Genomic DNA, 20,748 nt, shown 5'->3' on the forward strand with positions numbered 1-20,748 from the left:
CAGACTAACAGTTATATCTAGGGGGGAAACAAGAAAGAGTAATAGCACAAAAGATGCTTCAATAACAAACTGGATAACAGAAAAGCTGAAATCCTCCATCAGCTTTTTTACTCAGGTTGAGCAATTGGATCAGAGGATTCAATGGCACCTTGTACACATGACAAAGTACAGGAGCATTACTGTCTGTGGAGGCCAGCTGGAAAGTAACATAGTGGCACACGTCTTCCTGCCAGCAGCGTCTCCTTGTCAGCAGAACTGCCGTCAGTAATCCTTTTCTTTCGGGTTGCAAAGCAGCTGTGAGAACGGCTGACTGACCCCCTTGTCGTGGTGGTGCCATATTGCTCAGCCGAAGTTTTCTGATGACAAAGACTTGGCATATTATGAAGGTTCTGAAAATAAGGTTGTACAAATGCATTCTCTGATGCGTTAATGCTTTTAAACTGTATGTCAGGTTTTGTCCTACTTTTTTATAAAATGTATGCACCACAGCTTTAGGTGGTGGCTGGAAGAGTTGCTGCTTGTTTGTGCTGTTAACTGTAATGTGGTGACATAACTAGTAACGGCTACTTCTAGGATCTTAGGAAAACTGAAATTAGCCCATAAACACTTCTATCAAGTCTATTTTTGTTATTTACATTAATATCTAGTTCTTTAGGATGTACAAAACTGACATGGATGTTTCATGCAAACTACTTCAAATTCCTTCTTGTGCTTCTTGCTTTCACTTTGACCAGAAATATGAAGAGTCTTCTGCCTCTGTAACATAAAAATTTTAGAAGGCCTGTAAAATAATGGGTTTCTAGTTTCTTTTCTTTTTTTTTTTTTGTTTTATTTTGCTTTGTGGTGGGTTGTTTGTTTTTTTTTTTTTGAGTCTTAAATACTGGAAAAGTACTAGAGTACTGCTTGAACCTGCCATGACAAAGGATACCTACTTTGGCTGGTTTTGGCTTTTTTTCTGTTTGTTAGGGTTTGTGGTTTTTTTTTGGTAAGTCCTAAAGGACTTGATTTTCTTTCTTTCCCCCTCAGGAGAACATTTTGATTACTTATAAGCAATTTTAATGTTTTTAATCTGGAGTCCCTGCTAAGATAGTGTTTGAGGATCTTGAAGCTGGTGCTGAAAGTAAGTTATTTCATGCTGGTGAAGATGCAAGTTTTGGGGTCCTTTGCCTCCTGTCTAGAACTGCGTGAGGAAAATCATGCTTTTTATTTGCTGGATTTGAAGGATTTTGAACTTGTATTGTGGTTGCACTTGAAGGATTCATGTCACTGTTGTAAAACTGAGTTAGGTGGTGCCTAAAAGTACTCAAGAGTTTACCTGCATAATATTTTAATCTACAATGAAGGTAGGAAAAGAAGAAAAGTTGGAATATTAGGGTTATAATGGGGGGCAGAACTTGCTAAATTTTAATGAGTTATCCAGAGCATAAAACGGAACAAGCACAGAACCAAAGTAGTAAGATTTGATAATTGTAGCAGAAAATAGGAGCAATACTACCTTATTTTGATCCTAAGGAAGGATGGCAGGATGTTGTTTTAATATTATTGGAAAGTAAAACAATGGAGTCCTTGATGGAAGATGTAGTACTGATTGGGGAGTTAAATGCTGATCTCAAAGATACTTATGTTGGGAAAGATGAGCATGGATGGGCAAATGCGATGAAGAATTTACGTGATATTATACTTGCAAAATAGAATCTTGAAGAAAGTATTTGCCTTGGTTAATTTGTGCTTATAGCATGTCATTAAGCATATCTTTAAGAATTTTATCTGTTTGGACTGCTGCTGCAGTTGTGCAAGATTTGAGCAATTTATAATTAACTAGTATTCATTATTATTTGAAAAAAATGGGGGTGGGGAAGAGAAGCTATGGACTTGCAATTGATAAAACACTTGTCTAATCAGCAATGCAGTTACACTGTTCTGAGAACACCTGATTTTGTGGCAAAGCTTTCTTACTTCACAGATTTCTCTATCTCATTTTAAGAGATCAAGAGAAAGAGGATAGTCAAGATACAACTCAAGAATAAAAGAGTAAAGGCACCTTGTCTAACTAGTTTTCCATGATATCCCTCATGTGGCACTTGCTCCCCACATAAATTGAAGTAGGCCAAACTGCAAATGTGAAAAGTGTGCAGCAAAGTTCCTCTAGACAGGAAACGTAAAGGAAGTGGTATACTGACACATTAGGATATGTTAGTTTTGGCTGCAGTGTGCTTGGTAATTACTTGAACAAGAATATCTTAACATTTTATTTCCTAATTTTGATCTCAAATTTGCTAATCTGTATGTGACGTCTGTCAGAATTCTGCGGATCATTTGACATGGTTAGACATGTCTTTTTCCCCTGTACCCTATGAAAGCTTGAAAAGAAAATGTGTGATGACAAATACACTGACCTGGATAACTCATAAAGAGGCCATGCAGATAGAAATGGGTGCCTTTATACAATTTATAAACTTGTGCTTTGATTCAGAAATACAAGTTACCCCTTAATCTCGTTTCTTTGTTTTGGAGTTGTTTTGGTGGTGTGGGTTTTTTTTGGTGGTTTTATTTTTGTTGTTGTTTGTGTGTTGGTTTTTGGTTTTGTTTTTTTTTTTTTTAATAAATACAGTACAAAAAGCCCTCAGGAGTAATGCTGAGTACTTAGTGTTCTTTCAATTCTGGCAGTTTTTAAGGGTTAGACCTTATCTGTAACCACTTAAGTGGCTTTCCTCCTCGGACATATCTGATGGATGAGGGGCCTGACAGCAGTATCATAATGAGTTCTTGATTCACCACATCTCTTAGACTTCTTCTTAAGTCTTGCTGGGTCACTTAAAGACCTGAGAGTGCACTAAGGCATCTTCCTGAAGGAGTTTGCTCTGAAGCCAGGCCTGAAACCTTAAAAGGATGTGATTTTTTTTTTTTTTTTTTTTTTTACTCTTTTCCTTTTTTCCCCCTGCTAACAGGCTGGTGAACCTTGAACTTCCTGGGCTTTTTTCTTTAGAGTTTTGGCAAGCTTCCTTACTTCAAACTTCATTGCAAGCACTGCACATCCAGTGAACAAAAAAGCACTATTGGACCAATCACGAATAAACAATATAGTCCACTTTGCCATGAATAAATATTTCACAGAAAGATCTGTGAGAACAAAAATATGAAAAGGCCATTGTTTAAATAGTTTCCGATGAGATGTGCAAAGAAATCATGAGCAGTGCTATCACAGAAGAGAGACTGGACTGGCTCTGTTCAATTATTGGTTAAAGTCTGGTTTTCTTCATGTCTTGGTATTTGTTTTAGTAATGCTCTGTCCCTATGAATATATTTGTTTGACATCCTGTAGAAATCAGCTTAAATTGTGTGCAGAGAGGTGCAGTCCAAGACTCCTGATGGAGCATTTAAGTATTGGAGAGATTTGTATTCTGAATGAGAAGATCCTCATTTGTGTGTATAGACTAATATCTCGGTACACTTAGCTACTGCAAAAATTACCAGTGTCGGTTGGGGGTTTTTTTTGTTTCTTTGGTTTGATGGGTCCAGTGGTAGAATACTATATTTTAAATATGCTCAATCACACAGCTACCAAACTACTGGATATTTGCTATTAGTAATGAGGTGTTTTAAAAAGCAAAACAGCAGCATTGCAGCACTTTCCCTTGCCTACAATGGACAAAACCCCACCATTCTTAAGTAAAATTCTTCTGCTTCTAAAAAAAAGAAGTTGTATTGAAGCAAACATTGCACTATTTGATGCAGGAATAGAAATGTGGTAGTTCATTGCTAGCCTTGGCGTGTAGCCATGGTAAGCAGGGTGTTGTTGTCTGACACTCCCATAGAAAATATGTTGTAAAGTATTAGTTTGTGGTGGTAGCCACAAACTGCATGTTTCTTACACCAGGTTCAAGAGCAGATACAGTCTGTCTTCCTTTCTCTGTATTAGGATGTTTTCTCTGATGCAGAGACTGCAGAATGAAAAGCTGCTTTGGATCCTTTCCAGAAAGTTATTGAAATCAGTCTTCGGTAACTGTATTGGCTTTTACAATGTACCAAGGTCACTGAGTTGCATGAGTGGATGGCCCTTTTAAAAACAGGATTTGAAGATTTTAAAAGTGCCTTTTTACAGTTTGAATGAATAAGCATGAGCCTTATATAAGTATGTTATTGGTATAGTATTTAGTACATTTGTCCTGGTGTTCTGCCTTTTTTTCTCTCCAGCTGAGGGTCCTGATGGTCAGTTTTGATATCAATGGCAGCTTTCCAACATTTCTCACATCAAAGCTCTGAAGAGAAGGAAGAGGAGGAGGAGGACTTGGGAACCTCAGCCCATGGAAAACATACAGCCTGCAACTTAATTTCTTATGACCAAAGGCCAAATGCTTACTTTTTCAGTTGGCTTTTTTTTTTTTTAATGCTATTATTGAATCTTGCTGAGGTCGGAATAGCTGGCCAAAGAAGCTTCAAAGCTGTAGTTATCCCTCAGCAAGGGTAAAGACATCCAACCTTTATTGTACAATTTCTGTGAACTATATCTGAGTGTGTGTTGTCTGTTTTATGCCTAGAAATCTACAGAGCTGACCCTTGCTTTCCTCAAAGCACCTTTTCATAAAGGAAAATTTTCCAGAGTACTTAACTGACCGTGTGCCTTCAGCACAACAGACTTATTAACCACTAAACCAGCATAAAACATGTAAGTGCAGCTGCTGCAGAAATGGACAGTGAAGAAACACAAAAACTGTGCCTGAAGACAGAAGAACAAATAACAGTATGATGATAATTACCTCCTGTAGGTATTGCATTGTGGTAGTAATCAGAAACTTATTTACTGAGTCTGCCTTTCCCTCTGTCAGTGATGAGTTTCCTTCATCCCCCCATGCTAGCCTGCCTGCAACCTTTAAGAGAAGTTCTCAGGATTATGGCTGAAATGCTAAGAGTAATTAGATGAAACATTGCTGTAAATTCCTGCGGAAAGAAATATATTTATTAATTACCTTTGTTGAGTTCTGGCCAAACTTAGCAGCTTCTGTATATAAATAAATGGACGAACAGATAAACAGTTGGGTAAAGTAATTTTGCTTTGTCTACCTCCAGAGAGGACAAAAGGTAACAAACTGAAATGACTAAGCAATTGGAAATCTGTCGCTCCAACACTGACTTGTTTAATCATGGTCAAATACTTTATCCTCTGCGCGAAGTGCTGAACACTCGCTTCCTGTGTCTGACCTTGTCAGGCTGAGGAACCCTCCTAGGGAAAGGGCAGGCTTTTAAGCTGATGGTAGGTTGTTGCTGAAATGAGTCAGGGCAGGATGAAGTCCTAATGCATGTGTCTTCAGATGTCAGCTGGCATTCTCTGTAGGTGTCCAAGGAGTGGAAGGTCAGCAGTTCCAAGTGAAACCAATGTGCCCTGTGGCATACTGGCCACTTGGATTTGATGTGACACACCTTGTGTCTTAAGCTTGGGATCTGATTTAGGATTAGTGGTGGCTTGCAAAAATTCAGCTTTAAGAGTTGTATAAGAGTTATATAACTGAATATATATATTGCGAGCAAAAATAAGAAATCAGAAATCGAAGTTTTGGAATCGAGTGAATATAGGAATTACAGCAAACTCAAATGACTAAGCAAAGCTATTGAATTTGATGCTCCATCAAGATGTAAGACTGTATGTGGTGTGATTGTGACTCAGCACTTGTGGGTGAGTCATTCCTCGTCACTGGGACCCCAGTGCTTTTGGTTTTCTGGCTGAAAAGGAGGTGGGAAGAGATTTAAACCTACAGAGAAAGTTTAAACTTCACAAATAAAAAAGAGAGGGGGAAGTTTTACCCCCACTTAGACTATTTTTCTTGAAAGGCTCTTTATTTTTACCTTTTGAGTATGGTGTTTTCAGTGGAGTAAGATGACTTTTCACAGGAACTCTATTTATAGTGGAGGCTTTTCATGTTTTATTTTGCAGAAAGTTAATTTGTGACTATATTGAACTATTAAAAGAAACCTTTAAAGCAATGCAGTTTGCTTTGTCCATGGTTATTTTTCACACAGATGAGTTTAAAGTACTTCATACCAATAACTCAGTTGTGAGAAGACAATAATAGTGGAGGGTGATTGAAATCAATACGTGCAGACAGGAGAATGAAGGTTGAGAATATACAAACATTTAATGAAATATGTATGTGTAGTAGAAACTGCAAAACAAGAAGGGCTTTCCGGGGTGATAATGTTCTGAGAAGGTGAGGGACTGAGGGGAAATGAGAGGTGAAAAGCAGTGAAATCCTCACCTCAACTCTGATGTGTCTGTGCGTTAATCGTATGACATGGCGGTAATAGAATAAAGGTGTCATGGTATGGGTGCTAACAGCTGTACCCAGACAGAGTGAGGGTCCACCACCTTCAGGCATAGTGATGGTAAGGGTGATGGTGTTAATCTTTTTGTGAAGCTTTGAACTTGTCTATTAGTAGAGAAGGATTTGCTTGTAGGGGCTGACTGGTGTGTGTTGATGTGTTAACCTGTTGTACCAGCTGTGGGGATCAGGAGAGAAAATCCTTTTTCTTTCCTTGTTGTATTTGCCAAGTCTGACAGAGTCCATGGGGAAGCTGTGGTTTGTGTGTAATGTACAGCATGGCTAGCTGCTTGGGAGCGCCTCGGGATCCCAGGTAACAAGTTCTTTGGCCCCACAGGAGTGCAAGGCATTGGCAATGCTAAAATATTATTTCTTCTTCCTGTGTCAAATTGCAGTTCTGTCTATGGCCCTTTTATTGCAAGCCTCAGGTATGTTGCAAAGTCTGAGCAAGTTCTTTGTGGCTGCTCTGTGCAAGGATGTGTAAAGCAGTCATCAAAGCAATCTGCTGGACTGAGTGGCTGTTGCACTACGTTGTCTGAACAGAGGGGCTAGATGTCATGACCCATTCCCGTCCATGTATATGGTACTAGCTGAACATATAGATTATAAAGAAATCCCAGAAGCAGCATCGATTCAAAACAGTTGCAAAATCTGTGGGGTTTTTGTAAATGCAGCTCCATAAAACATTTGCTGGGTGTGATGTGCAGTAAAATACCTGTAGTGTTGGATCACACTGGATTTTATTTTTTTAATCACAGCATATGATAAAATCCCTGAACATGGCAAAGAGACTGTCGTGTGTGCTCATTGCTTATTTTGATCTCCAGACTTTGAATTTGGTTTCCAAATGTAAGTGACTCCATAGGATTTGCAAATCTCTGATGAGAATGTAGTTTGTTACTTTAGGTAGAAAGGCACTCCAGCGTCCCCACTATAAGCTGTGAAGGAGTCTTTGACTATCTGGCAATGTTACATTAAGGAACATAAAAAAAAGGTGATTAGGGACAGACAAGCTTTGTGAAATACATCTGGAGGATTTCATAAATTAGGACAGTAATTTTTTAAGGAATGTATCATTCTTCTCTTACACATACACATCCAACACTACGGGGAAATATTGTTGGCATTTGATTTTTGTTTAGAATTACATAATATTTCTTATGCTTGTGCATTTTTTGCATATAGTTGATATTCTTCTAGATCATTAGGTAATTATGTTTAAGTGGTGACTGTGCTAACATGGAGCTGGGTTTAGAGTCTGAAGAACCAGATATATGGCACAGTCTGTAAGACCTGATTCACAATGTTTTACTTCAAAAAGCCCATAATGAATTTTGTGCAAATGATAAAGGAAGATATCTTGGTAAAGCAGGAAGAAACAAAGGAAGATCCCAAACTGATACTTCCTTTCATCCTCATTTTGTTACAGCAGATGAGTCTGGTGATGTCTCTGGCATAAGAACATGTGTGCTAGTGTGAGCCCATCTCTACCCCTACGCTCTCAGAACATGCTGGTGTCATACTTTCAAATGAGACCATGTAATGCAGGCCTGGAGGTTCTACTTAAAATACTGTCTAAACACTGAGAAGTTAAGAGCTGTTGAAAGTAACTTCAAGTTTGTATGCTTCTAGTGAAAAATAGTGACACAGTACTGATTTAGTAGGTTCCTTCATTCTTTTTCCTTAAAATTATAACAAAGTAGTTCAATGCCATACATTGCTAGGTGTTGAGTATCTTGAGTATTTTAGTCAAAGTGACCAGAGAGCACAGTTCTGTTTCTCATCCATTTTTTGAAGATTGCAGGCTGTGGCTTTTTTTTAAATTATTTTTTATTTCCACATTAGAACAAAACTGGAGTGTTTTGATGGTGGTGCACAGCACAATTGCACAGGAGTTCCCATTTTCAATTTTGAAAGGCCAAGGTTTTATTTTTGATCTCTTTAGCTGGAACCTGTTCCTACCACATCTTGGATATCTTCCAGGTGAAAACTGACATGTTTCACTGGACATGTTCTGATTAGTTCTTGTTCCAACTGCAGAGCCTTTTGAAACCAGAACAAAGCGGCAAACTGTTAGCAAATCTGAGCCAATAAAGGCCCAACGTGCAAAGTATTAAACCTTAAGGACCCTAAGAAGCAAGAGCGTAGTCAGGGTTTTAGACCAAAACCAGCTTAGCTTAGAAGTCCTGTTGGTTTCACCAAGGCACTTGTCACTTCTTCTCAGTTGCTTGTTTAGGAGCACCCCCAACCCCACAAACTCAAAACACTGTAGTATTTTTTTTATTAACAGCTGTTCTGGGTGGCTTCTTCATTTTCTAAGTTTTTCTGCTGACCTGAAGACAGTGTGAAAATATTTCTGAAGATTAATATGGTTTTATTCAGACTTTAATGGGAGGGAAGCTATTTCAGTATTAGGTACAAAGTGTAAGGGAATGTGGATGAGATGCTGAGTTTTCTTGTCAGATAATGGTTTTGTTCTTCCAAAAGGGACCAGCCTCAGGAGTAGCCTTTTCAGTGTCTTTGGTGGTATCTGCTTGCAAAACGATGACTGCTCCTTAGTAAGGTGTCCCTATGTTTGTCCTCTCAGCCCCTTACTTTCAAGCAAATGCTTATTCTTTTATTAGTGTGAGCTTTCAGGTATTCCCTACGTGAAAGATGAGGGAAGAGGAGGGGTGATATTTGATAAAAGCACAGTTTGGGTTTTTTTGTGTGCATTCTCCTGGTCTGTTGTCTTCATCTCTCTGCTGCAGTTGTCTTTGTAAGACTACAATAAAAGACAAGAGATGCTATTTAGACTGCAGGCTTTTCAGTTTGAAACTCTCTTCTCTAAGCAGGAGTAGATATGCCAGAAGAGGGTGGACTATTTTTAGGATGAAGAATATTTTTCACTTGGAAAAGGCCATATAGGCATTAATATTTCCTTTCCACCGCTCACCAGCTGAATCAGAGTCCAGCTATGCACTTCTGCAACGCCTAAATGGGTAGTGTTTGGAGGCTTTAAGCTTAACTGCTGTGAATGATGTGCTGTAAATGAGCTTTCCTATGGCATTATTAATTTCCTGAAGGAGGTCTTGCAGCATTATTTTTGTGTGGCATCCTCTCTTACATTATTGCAGCAATAAATGGATGTAAGAGACAAGTGTGTGCTGTCTCTGTCCCTTATGTAGTATGTTAGGCCACAACTGTCCTCTGCTTCTGAGAAGTGTTGAAAATATGGTAAAGGTGGAAGCTGTTGCCATCAAATGTAATACAGTCCAGTTATGTGAAGATCTTTGCCATTTTAATTTTCTGTGTTCTTTGCTAGTAAAGAGATACTGAAAACATTTTCTTTGCTCTTGAAATGTTAATGTTTGTAGGTTGTTACTTTATATTCTATATGTAGCCAGGGAGTTAGTGTTGGTTTCATTGTTATTAGCCACTGAAAGAAAGTATGCAAAGGATTAATGGAAGCCTTTTGTACTCCTGACTTTGAAGAGTACACTTGTTTGTGTCAGCAATTAAACCTGTCCATATAATCAAATAACCATGCTTTTCATTGATTTTCACTTCCACCTCCCCCCCCACCACCCCGTACAGTTTGTAGTCAGCACAATGAATTGCTTTTTTTGCATGGAAATTGAAATCAGTTTATTGTTCATATGTATTGAATTTAGCATGGTGTGCTACATACCGATAGGCAACAACAAAATGCAATGCTATTCACAAGTATTTCTGTAGCCGTTCTACAGTCTTTTTCCGATGAGGACACATTAAATAGGTTTCCTTAATCTTTGTTTAGGCTTGTTGAGACTTGAAGCATAAAGAAGGAAAACTGACACAATGGCAAAGACTAACCAAATCAGTATGATCTTGCCTTCATTCATTTTGCAGAACTCCTTTTCCGATACTTCACTTTGCTTTCAAAAGAACATTTCACATGTTGCCAGTTTTCCTCAGTAATAGTTGTATGTTTGGTGTTTAAATAGTTTCAGACGCGCTTATTTCCTTTCCATGAGAACTTTTTAATAATGCCCACCCCTTTCTGTGAGGATTTGTAACTTTGGCAGTTGAAATATAATTATTGGTTTTTCACTGGTATTAAGGTTGATGTGGAACTGGGAGATAACAGGTTATTTGCAGGTGTTAAGGTGGAGGACTTGGGATTTCAAAGCATTTTAAGACTTGCCTTTAATTAGTGTTAACTCAATATTTGGTGCATCCTGCTTAGATATGGGCAGGCTGTTCTCTTACCCCTATGTTTGCTTGTATACACATGGAAACTGGTTGCTCACTCCTTACAGTCTGCCTATCAAATTTGCAAGGTCAGGAGAGTAAGCTGGGCACTGGGACTCAAGGTCTTTCTTATTTACCTTGGTGTCTTATCAGTAAAGAAAGGTGGTGTCCCTGTGCCACAGGGATGTAGGGCAGAAGCAGACTATTATCATCTGAGAAGCTTGTTTCCCAACATAGTGGGTTCTGATGGAGCTGGGGCCTCACTTGCATAAATGTTTAAACAGAATTATCACTGCATGGGTATTTCTGGAATATTAAATAGTTGCACTGTGAAAGTCTTGTCTATGTAAAAGAATAGTTTCCTGAAATTGTTAAGTAGTTCTTCATACTGTTCTAGTAAATATTGATCAATTGGTTATCAGCAGGAGAAGTTGATCAGCTTGCACCAAAATTGGAGGGTGATATTGGTGCCCTTAATAGAAACACATGATCTTTCTCATGTATTATTTGTTGAAAAATAACGACCCTCAAAGCTCAGTATTTGGAAAACATTTTGCCTATATGTATATAATAAATTAAATTAACTCCTTGTTTCAGATTATTTGCTTACTTTTTGTTCTGAAATTTTTATGACTTTGTTACCAAGATCAGCTTGAAGTCAGAGGTGGCCTATTTTCAACTGGAGAAGCTATGCTTTTGCTAGATCACTTAAGTGGTGATTTGGATGCAGTAAAGGAAATGCACAGGAGGCAAGGGAGATAGTCAACTACAGAAAATTTTCAGAAAGAGCAATGGGGTGGGTTGACCCCACCAAGCAGCAGAACACCCACCCTACCTCTCTCTCACTCCCCTCTCAAATGAGTGTAATGATTTCTTGGGAAGACAAATGCCATAATGAATGCTCCTGCGTCCTGCCAGTTTCTTTGAGATTTTATTGCTGAGCACAACTTTTATGGTAGGGAATATCCCTTTGGTCAGGTGGGGTCAGCTGTCCTGCCTGTGTCCCTTCCCACCCTCTTGCCCACCCCCAGCCTACTGGCCTCTGTGTGTGTGAGGTTGGAGAGGAAGCCTCGGTGCCGTGCGAGCAGTGTTCAACAATAGCCAAAACATTGGTGTGGCACCAACACTGCTTTAGCTACAAACGCAAAGCGCAGCACTATACAGGCTGCTATGAAGAAAGTTAACTCCATCCCAGGCAGAATCAGTAAAAAACCTGAGATTTTTAGGAAATGGTTTTTTAAATTGCATGCATCTGTATTTGAATCTTAACAGTATTAAAGATAGCCATCAGATATTAAGTAAGTGAAAAAGAAGGAAGAAATCTACCAGGTCATCTCCAAATCCCATGTTGACTTTAATTAGTATACTGCTGGCTATAAGTAAATGGAATGCTACATTAATGACTGAAATATTTCTAGAATGCATAGAGTCTTTTGCATGATGGGAAGTGTTTGGACTTTAATTTCAAGATTAAAAAATAGGTTGATAGGTTTCTCAGGATACTATGTGCCTTGAGCTATTAATTTCTAATTATCACTGACTGTAGCTCAGATAAAAGTATTATCCAAAGTACAGTAGGATACCATCTGGGATCTCAGTTCTATGTAAGAAGTGCTCAGTGAGGCTTCTCACTCAGTGGCATTAAAATATATTATTCAGTAAAGAAAAAGTGGAAGAAAGGTCTGAAATCCAAAAATCTGTTCATGACTCTGGGAAAGCTTTTTACTTCTGTTCCAGAGTAGCTGATTCTGTTTTGATACAGTTGTAGAATTAAACTTGGATAAAGGATGTTGGATGTTTACTCATTTGGTTCATTACGGCTGGTCGCAGTTGTAAGTGCTACTCTTAATAATGTATGTTCTGCCAGAGCTCCAGCGCTGACTCCCCTGGTCTCCTGGAGAAGCAGGAAAAAGGTGGAAAGTACAAAAGAGGTTCGGAGTGTTCTCCATATCCTGTTTGCTGTTATCCATTGCTAAAAACATGAGGCTTTGCTCAGAGATGGAGGGTGTTAGCCCCTTGATCAGCACATGGGTGAGGAGCTTGCCATTTTGCACCTGCAGAAATGAGTCTTACCTTACAGTCAGTAACACATTCCAAAAAGTGATCCTTTGTGGACTCTGAAGCGCTCTCGGTGCATATCTGTGGCTGCATGGGAACACGGCTCGGAGGTGGTGTGCCCTGGCCGTTGCTGGAATACCACCTTGCTCTATCCTGGTTTGTTGCCCTTGCGAAAACAATCCACAGCTGTTGGTTCCATTTAAATCCACGTTGGGCTGTGATCACCCTTTAATGTCATGCCTTCACTACATCACTCTATCTGAGGTCAGATTTTTGATTAGGCATTTGTAGACAAGTTACAAGTGAAACAAATGTAAGATGCAGTCTTCCTCTTACACCTGAGCAAAAAGATGCCTTCCTATTTGTTTTGGTATTTCTTGTCTAGAATCCTTTCTCCTGAGTTTGAAGTATCTGTGGTCCTTATGGAGTGACTTCCTTTAAGCTCTGGATGCCTCTGAGAAAGACCTCTCCTAGCTGTCTTTTTGTTTTTAGGACTTTTCTACAAATAGAAGTGCCATAGATGGCTCTGTTTACAGCCAGATATCTTTGTACTACAGTGAGGATTTCTCATTCTGAAGTGATGCCTAATTACCTAAAGGGCACAAGAATGATGTAAACAGCTCTGAGTGTTTGGGAAATTAAGGTTATTTCCTTTTTGTTCCTGGTTAGCAGCTGATAAACAACCCTTTATCCAGTTTGGGCTGTTGAAGCAGAGGCTGCTAGTATATTCATGTTGAATATTGGACCAAGGATTTATATGCACGTTTTGATAAGCTCTTGACATCTTTTGCATTGTCAGTCCTCTATAGCTGAGAGGCACATAATGCAATGTTAATGAAGATTTTGCAATTAGTAATAAGCCACTTTGCTTGGATACATCCTCCCTGCTTATGAAGGGAGAAGTGGCAGAGGGGTGAAGTGATTGAATGGATTTTAGCTCAGCCATTGCTACTTGAGGGCCAGACTAGCTCTTTTTAGGCCCTGGAGTTTTTTGAACATGACTTAATAAATGGAAAGTAGCAATAAAATATATTTCTATCTATGATTAGTTTGTGCATTGAGCTGACTTCTTTATTTACTGCATACACGTTATGTGTATACGCAACAAATAGCCATATAGACACACGCATATACACACACAGAGGCATAAATCATGCATTGCACGTATACAATACCTAGATGTGTAGAGATGTTAAATATCAGCTCCTTCGGATTCAAGTAGGGTACTGGGTACGTAAAGTCTCCAAGGATTTCTTTCTATTTTCCTAGGCAGGAAACTAGAATAGATGTCAAATGTTTAATTTTGAACTTGTAGAGGAGGGTCTACTAACTGGAGAGCAGGAAAACTAATTTAAGTACCCCTATATCGATGCTTTGGGTTAGAAGTTCAGGATTTTGGAAAATAAGCTTTTGCAAGACATGTCAATGCTATAAAACTGAGAAGCAGATATCCACCCAGTTGCTCAGAAATTATTGGGAGCTGAAACAAAGTCATAAATTTGATGAAGTTATGCAAGTTAGCAAAAGCAATGCCAGTGCTAGACGCACCTTGATATTTGCATCACATCTTGTGAATTCTATTAATTCGTGCTTCAATTCAGGTAGAAAATCTTTCTGGTGGTTGCAGTGCCTTCATCAAGTACCTCAGTGCTCCACATATAATGTGGTACAATGTATAGCTAAGGGTCTACTTGATTTATCAGTGTTACTGTAATTGTTGTTTTGTATCTTTATTTTTATAAAACTTTCCATGGTAACTATCTGGCTGTCAGCAAACACGCAGCCACTCTGTGATCAGCTCATTGTAGAAAACCGTAAGAGAGGTGACCCACCATGATTCCTCTTGGGGTTCTTGGTTTTTTTGGTTTTTTTTTTTTGAGTGATTTTGTTTTACTTTCCCTAATCTGTGTCTGTGGCAATGCATGTATTTCTGCCTTTCATATGGGGAAATCCGATGCCTGACATGGAATAAACAACCTGCTCTTCAGTGCTGAAAATGCAGATGGATACAACAATACCTTGCAGTCCTTCCCTGTGCCAGAAATAGCAGAAGGCATTTAGATTTCCCTCAACTGGCTTTTTCTTGGCAGAGAATTAGACGGCACTAGAAGCAGAGAGAGATGCAGCGCAGGGTTCTCAGGGCCAGCTGTAGCTCAGCTTCATAGCCAAGCTGTGCCTGGATGGACCAGCAAAGGTAGAGCCAGTACCTTTCTTTTTCAGACCTTGGTAAATGTTGAGCTGACCTGCCATAGGCTGTGGATCAAAATGTTTAGGATCTAAAATGGATTGTCTGAAGTGCTGTGAAGAACACAAGATGAAATGTGATAATAGCCCACTGATTTTTTCACAGCTCCTGCCTGCCTTTCGTGAAGGCCATCCTTGAAACTAAGTACTGGTGCCTAATACCTGTAAAAAGAAGTTGAGCAAAGTCCTCCACTCTCCAGCTGAAGGATTCTTACTCATTTCTCTTGGGTAACAGTTGTTTGTGTGCAGAGGGTTTGAATGAGACTTACGTTGTACAAAATACCCCACTGTATATTGAACCTCAGGAAAGGGACATACTGTACACTAACACTGTGGATCTGAGCCCAGATCTGTTCTTGTAGTACCTGAGTACTGAGAACTCCACTGACTGTGGAACACTGAGGAAAAAATAAACCAAACATTTAAATACTAAGTCTTTACTCTGTAACAACACTTCTTTTTTTCTGCGTAGAAAAAGGTCCTGTATTTTAGCACTGTAGAAATGCTATGTTCTTTTTCATTTAGACTAAAACTTACACCATGAATGATTTCAATAAAAGTGAATGATGGTTTTAGGTACAGTTCTGTTAAACACATCTCAAAGTAAAACCAAACCCTTCTGAGTGCTACACCTGAATTATAAAACAGCAGAATCTAAGTTAAACTATAAAACAGCAGGATCTAAGTGGGAGCCTTTTAAGAAAAAAGCTAATATAGGTGATGTACAGTGGTGCAGTCAAGACTAATTCCCACTGAGTCAGCACTAGGCCATGCCTGTGGGACAGTGCAAGTGATAACTGATTGTGAGGATGCATGGGGAGAGAAAGAATATAAAAATGTTTGTAATGGCACATTAATAAAGCGTGTCTACTCTTGGAAATGTCGCCATAGGATTTACAATCTAGTAAGCATTCAAAACTTCAGTTCATGAAATCATCTTCTGTAACCGAGCTCCTCGTTACAGCGTAGCATGGTGCTTGCTGCAGTGCTGGTGCTCAGGTGATGATATTGCCTGCCTACCATTTATTGTGGTAGCATCATTGTACTTGGGCAGTCTTTTATCTAACTGCTTCAGCCTGAAACCACCTGAGAGCAAAGAGCCCCAAAGAATGAGGTGAGTGATAGGCCTACAGGATAAAACTTGGAACTGCTATATGGTAGTGTTTTATTTTTTGAGAGGAGAGTGTTGATCAGTGTTTTGAATAGAAATGCATTGTTTAGAAGGAAATAAAGAGGGATGATCTATGAAAATCGTTGAAACAGAACAATTACTCACTGTAGTGAGAGGAAGCTGGGATGAATAAAATTTCCAAAAGCTGGAACCACTGCACAGCGTTTAAAGTGCCGGGCAGATTGGTAATACTCCATGTTCTGAACACTTTCATAGGTATTAAATTTGTTTTTATTCCACAATGGAGTTAGAAAGAGCTTTAAGAAGTTCTGTGAACTGTATTGGAAAGTTTAGCTTTTAAAGTTGTTTTCTTTCATGTGAGCACAGAGCCAGTGCACAGTGATTGTCGTCCCATAAACTCAGCTGGAATTGGTGTGCCAGTGAGAAAGTCCCAGCTTTGACGAGGGTGCATTTCCTAGCATGAACAATGGACTTCATCAGGTCATTGGTACTTTTTCAGCATTCCTAACAAGCCAGCTTGTGCTCAATTATAGTGAAGAGAAATTAGAATCTTTTTGCCTTATCAAAACTGGCACTGAATCCTGCGCAACCTGTTATTCTTTCAGTTACTGGGGCAGCGTTAAGAGTGAAAGTGGGCTTTCTCTATTGCCCTGACAAAATATGAAGGGAAATATGACTTAACCAACTCAGCTCATCTCTGCTTTCTCTTTTCCAGACGCTGTTGGTGGACTGCATCAAAATCAAGTTGAGACTGTCCCAACAGCTGTGCAGTTTCATGACAACATCCGTATCACCAGGAGCTTGCAGTTGGTGATGGCACAGTTGAAAGCCTCTGGGTAAGGATTAGGGGACAGACAAATAAACAAATGTTGTCATGGGAGCCTACTATAGGCCACCCTGCCAGGATGATGACAATGATGAGTTATTCTTTAAGGAATTACAGGGTGCCTCTAAGTCCTGTGGGGGACTTCAACTTGTCAACTGGGACTAGCACACAGCTGGTACAAACAGGTCCAGAAGATTCCTAAACCATCTGGATGACAACTTCTTGGTACAGGTGGTAAGGGAACCAACCAGGAAAGGTGCCTTCCTCAATTTGTTGCTTATTAGCAAAGAAGGTCTCATGGGTGAAGCAGTGATTGATGGCTGCCTTGGCCACAGTGACCATGAAACAATCAAGTTTAAAATCTATGGTAACAGGAGGAAAACTGACAGCAAGACCTCAACTCCGGATATGAGGAGAGCAGATTTCAGGTTGCTCAGGGTACCACTTCATCAGGTCTCCTCGGCAAAAGCTTTCAAAGGTGCCGGGGTCCCTCAGTGTTGGTCGCTTTTTAAGTACCACCTCCTAAAAGCACAGGAGCAGGCAATTCTGAAGTGTAGGAAGTTAAGCAGGTGAGGCAGAAGGCTGGCTTGGCTAAGCAGGGCTATTCCTCTAGAAATAAGGCGAAAAAAGAAAGTATATGGCCAGTGGAAGCAAGGTCAGGTGACATGGGAGGACTACAGAGATGCTGTTCACCACTGTAGGAAGGAAGTTCATGTGGCCAAAGCTCAACTGGAGTTGAAGTTGGCTGGTACCGTGAGGGACTATAAAAAGGGCTTTTAAAAATATGTTAATGGCAAAAGGCAGGCCAGAAATAACATTGACCCATTACTTGGTGAGCATGGTCACCTCACAAACAGGGACATAGGTAAAGCAGAGATATTTAATGTTTTCTTTACCTCAGTCTTCAACGCTGATATTAGGAAAACATTCTTCACCCAGAGGGTGGTGGAGGACTGGAACAGGGTCCCCGTGGAGGCAGTCTCCATGCCAAGCCTGTCAATATTCAGGAAGCATTTGGACAATGCCCTCAGACACATATGTGAATTTTGGGGTTGTCCTGTGCAGGGACAGGAGATGGACTTGAAGATCCTTGAGGGTCCCTTCCAACTCAGGACATTCTATGATTCTATGATCATAGTCCTGCCTGTGCGCTACCAACGTGCAGCTTTTTGGCCTCCCTGCAGATGCTGCGTCGATCAGGCTGGTTTTCATCCACTTCCCCTCTTTCATGTCTGACCAAAACATTTTGAGTTCAACAATCATAGGAGAAGACTCCCTGTGGCGTGTTAGCCCTTCATGCTCAAAGGAGGGCAGTGGTTATTGTAGCTGTACGCTTCTACGGGAGAACTTATCTTGGGCCGCATATCTCCGGGACACAAGGCTCTACCCACCCTGGGGACAGTGATGCACAGACATCAATATGATGGACACAAAATGTCCGTTTATTTAGCTGCGTCACACGCTTATATAGCTCTTGCGCTTCCTGTTCCTGCCACTCCTATGGGGAGGAGTCTATCTTTCCGTCACATCCCGTAATCTTCCGGTCGCCGATCCCTGTCTATTCCCCTACAGGTTATAATGATGAACAGTTCCCTGGGGTGGTGCACAAGGGTGAGACGTTACAGTGGAAGCTCAGAAGCTCAGCCACAACCTGTTTGTAATCCTTCCTATGTGACAGAGGGGAAAAGCTGGCTCATGTAACTGTGTTTCTTAAAATTAATCAAAATCTATTCTTTCATTTATGAAGTTGAATAGAGAGAGATTCGTAAAGATGCATTTAAAGATCCACACTATATCTGATTTAGTAACATCTTATTTTTATTAAAACTCCATTATTTTTAGTTAAATCTGTTAATGGAAAAATCACAAGGAAATAGGAGCACAATTTGCTGTAAGACCTATATTTTTAGCTAAGTTTCTTTAACTGTAAAGAGTGTTGCTATATAATTCTCCCTTTGGCAAGGTCTATGCATCACCATGATGCGTCTATAAACAGAATGTGAAACGGCTGTGCTTTGTTAGATGAGGCCAGTAATTCACTAGGCACTCAGACCTGCACTGAACTCTCCTCCAGGATGCGGAACATGTGCCGCTGCTGTTCAAGTCGGGGAAAGCAGAGGGCATTTGGTACTTCAATGAATGTATGCTGCTACGCAGACTGGCATCCTACAAAAAAAAAAAAAAAGAACATCTACCAATAATACACGCTAATTTGCATAAGTGGATGTGGCTTCTCTCCGAGTGTATGGCACTCTGGTGTATTTTCAGGACACTTGCCGTAAACTGCTTGTATGGCTCAGCAGATGCTCTGTCCTCCTGAAAAGTGTAAAAAAATTGCTGTGGTTAATGATTATAACTGTTAAATGTTTGTTTCTGGTAATTTCTGCAATGCCTTGGGCTCTTGCAAAATACGTATATACACTTAAATATATATACTTTAAAAAAAAAAAAAAAGATTAACTTCCCATTCAAAAGACATTTTAATTTGTCAAGATTTTTATCTTAGGTCTAACTTTGCTTCAGGCTAAACGTGGCTTGATAGGGGATAAAACTTTCGCAGGCAGGCATCTGAACAGCCAGTTTCTATTGAAGTAACCTTCCCAACCATAGGCACCTTTAAAAAACGATAGTCTGATGATTTCAGCCAGGATTGATCTTTTTAAATATCATCTTCAAATGTGAGGTGTCCTGGTTTTGGCTGGGATAGAGTTAATTTTCTTTCTAGTACCTGGTATAGTGCTGTGTTTTGGTTTCAAGATGTGAATAATGCTGATAATGTACTGATGTTTTAGTTGTTGCTAAGCAGTTAAGGACTTTGCAGCTTCTTATACTGGCCTGCCAACGAGCAGGCTGGGGGGGGGCACAAGAAGCTGGGAGGGGACACAGCTGGGACAGCTGACCCCAACTGACCAAAGGGATATCCCATGCCATATGACGTCATGCTCAGCATATAGAGCTGGGGGAAGAAGGAGGAAGGGGGGGACGTTCAGAGTTATGGCATTTTGTCTTCCCAAGTAACCGTTATGTGTGATGGAGCCCTGCTTTCCTGGAGATGGCTGAACCCCTGCCTGCCCATGGGAAGCAGTGAATAAATTCCTTGTTTTGCTTTGCTTGTGTGCACGGCTTGTGCTTTACCTGTTAGACTGGCTTTATCTCAACCCATGAGTTTTCTCACTTTTACCCTTACTCTTCTGTAGGAAGAGTCTGAAATAATGGCATAATGAAAAAAGACTGTGGTTTTGTTCTTTGTTCTCTCCTTTACTCTCCTTTTAAAACAGAAATGTATGCTCTACTTGTTTAATTTCTCATGCCCTTTAATAATCCAAAACTTAATCTCATTCTATATCCACCTCTCTAAATATTTTGCAACAAAATAGTAATCAAAACGTTTTTCTCTCTTTTTTTTTTTTAAGGTTGAAACACAGTATGTCTTTTCAGTGTTACTCCCATGCTGTGTTCCTCGGTTAACTGAGCTCCTACGTTGAGCTTACATGCCTGATAGTGTCACATGATATTCTCTATTTTAAGGCAAGATGGCAAAAACCCTTTATAATCCATTTCTTTATTCATGTTATATGGCATTTTCTATTTCATATGAAAAAAATTAGTCCAATATATTAACTTTTGGTTGGATCAGTGTGAAAAACTTGAAAACAACTTTAACTGGAGGGATATGTTACCATCTTAGCTAGGCTGTATCATGTAATTAACCTGTCCTTTATTTAACAAACATCAGCAGTGATTGGTGAGACTGTAAGTGAAGTTCACTGTATGAATCACTAGCCATCATTTCGTTAAGTGTGTCCCACTCTCTGCTGGTAAACTGCAGTTCACTGCATGATCTGTTTCATGTGAATTAATGAATTTTTTTTAAAAGCGAGTGTATTTTTGCATATAACTTAAAATTTATCTTGTGTAAATTGCCAGCCCTAGATTAAATTTACATCTATTGCAGATCTTTT

At 39.7% G+C, this 20,748-nt stretch overlaps 1 protein-coding gene across 1 annotated transcript in view; it reads left to right on the top strand.

Moving 5' to 3' along the window:
• The window catches only part of FBXO15 (F-box protein 15), a 128,145-nt gene that overhangs the window by 93,341 nt on the left and 14,056 nt on the right, over nucleotides 1-20,748 (top strand). The window contains exon 10 of the mRNA XM_075084583.1: nucleotides 16,676-16,796. Within this exon, the coding sequence (XP_074940684.1) occupies nucleotides 16,676-16,774 (99 nt within the window). The 3' untranslated portion in view covers nucleotides 16,775-16,796. The remainder of the gene's footprint in view (nucleotides 1-16,675; nucleotides 16,797-20,748) is intronic.

This window comes from Phalacrocorax aristotelis, chromosome 2 (genome assembly GCF_949628215.1).
Source record: "Phalacrocorax aristotelis chromosome 2, bGulAri2.1, whole genome shotgun sequence".
Taxonomy (NCBI): Eukaryota; Metazoa; Chordata; class Aves; order Suliformes; family Phalacrocoracidae; genus Phalacrocorax; species Phalacrocorax aristotelis.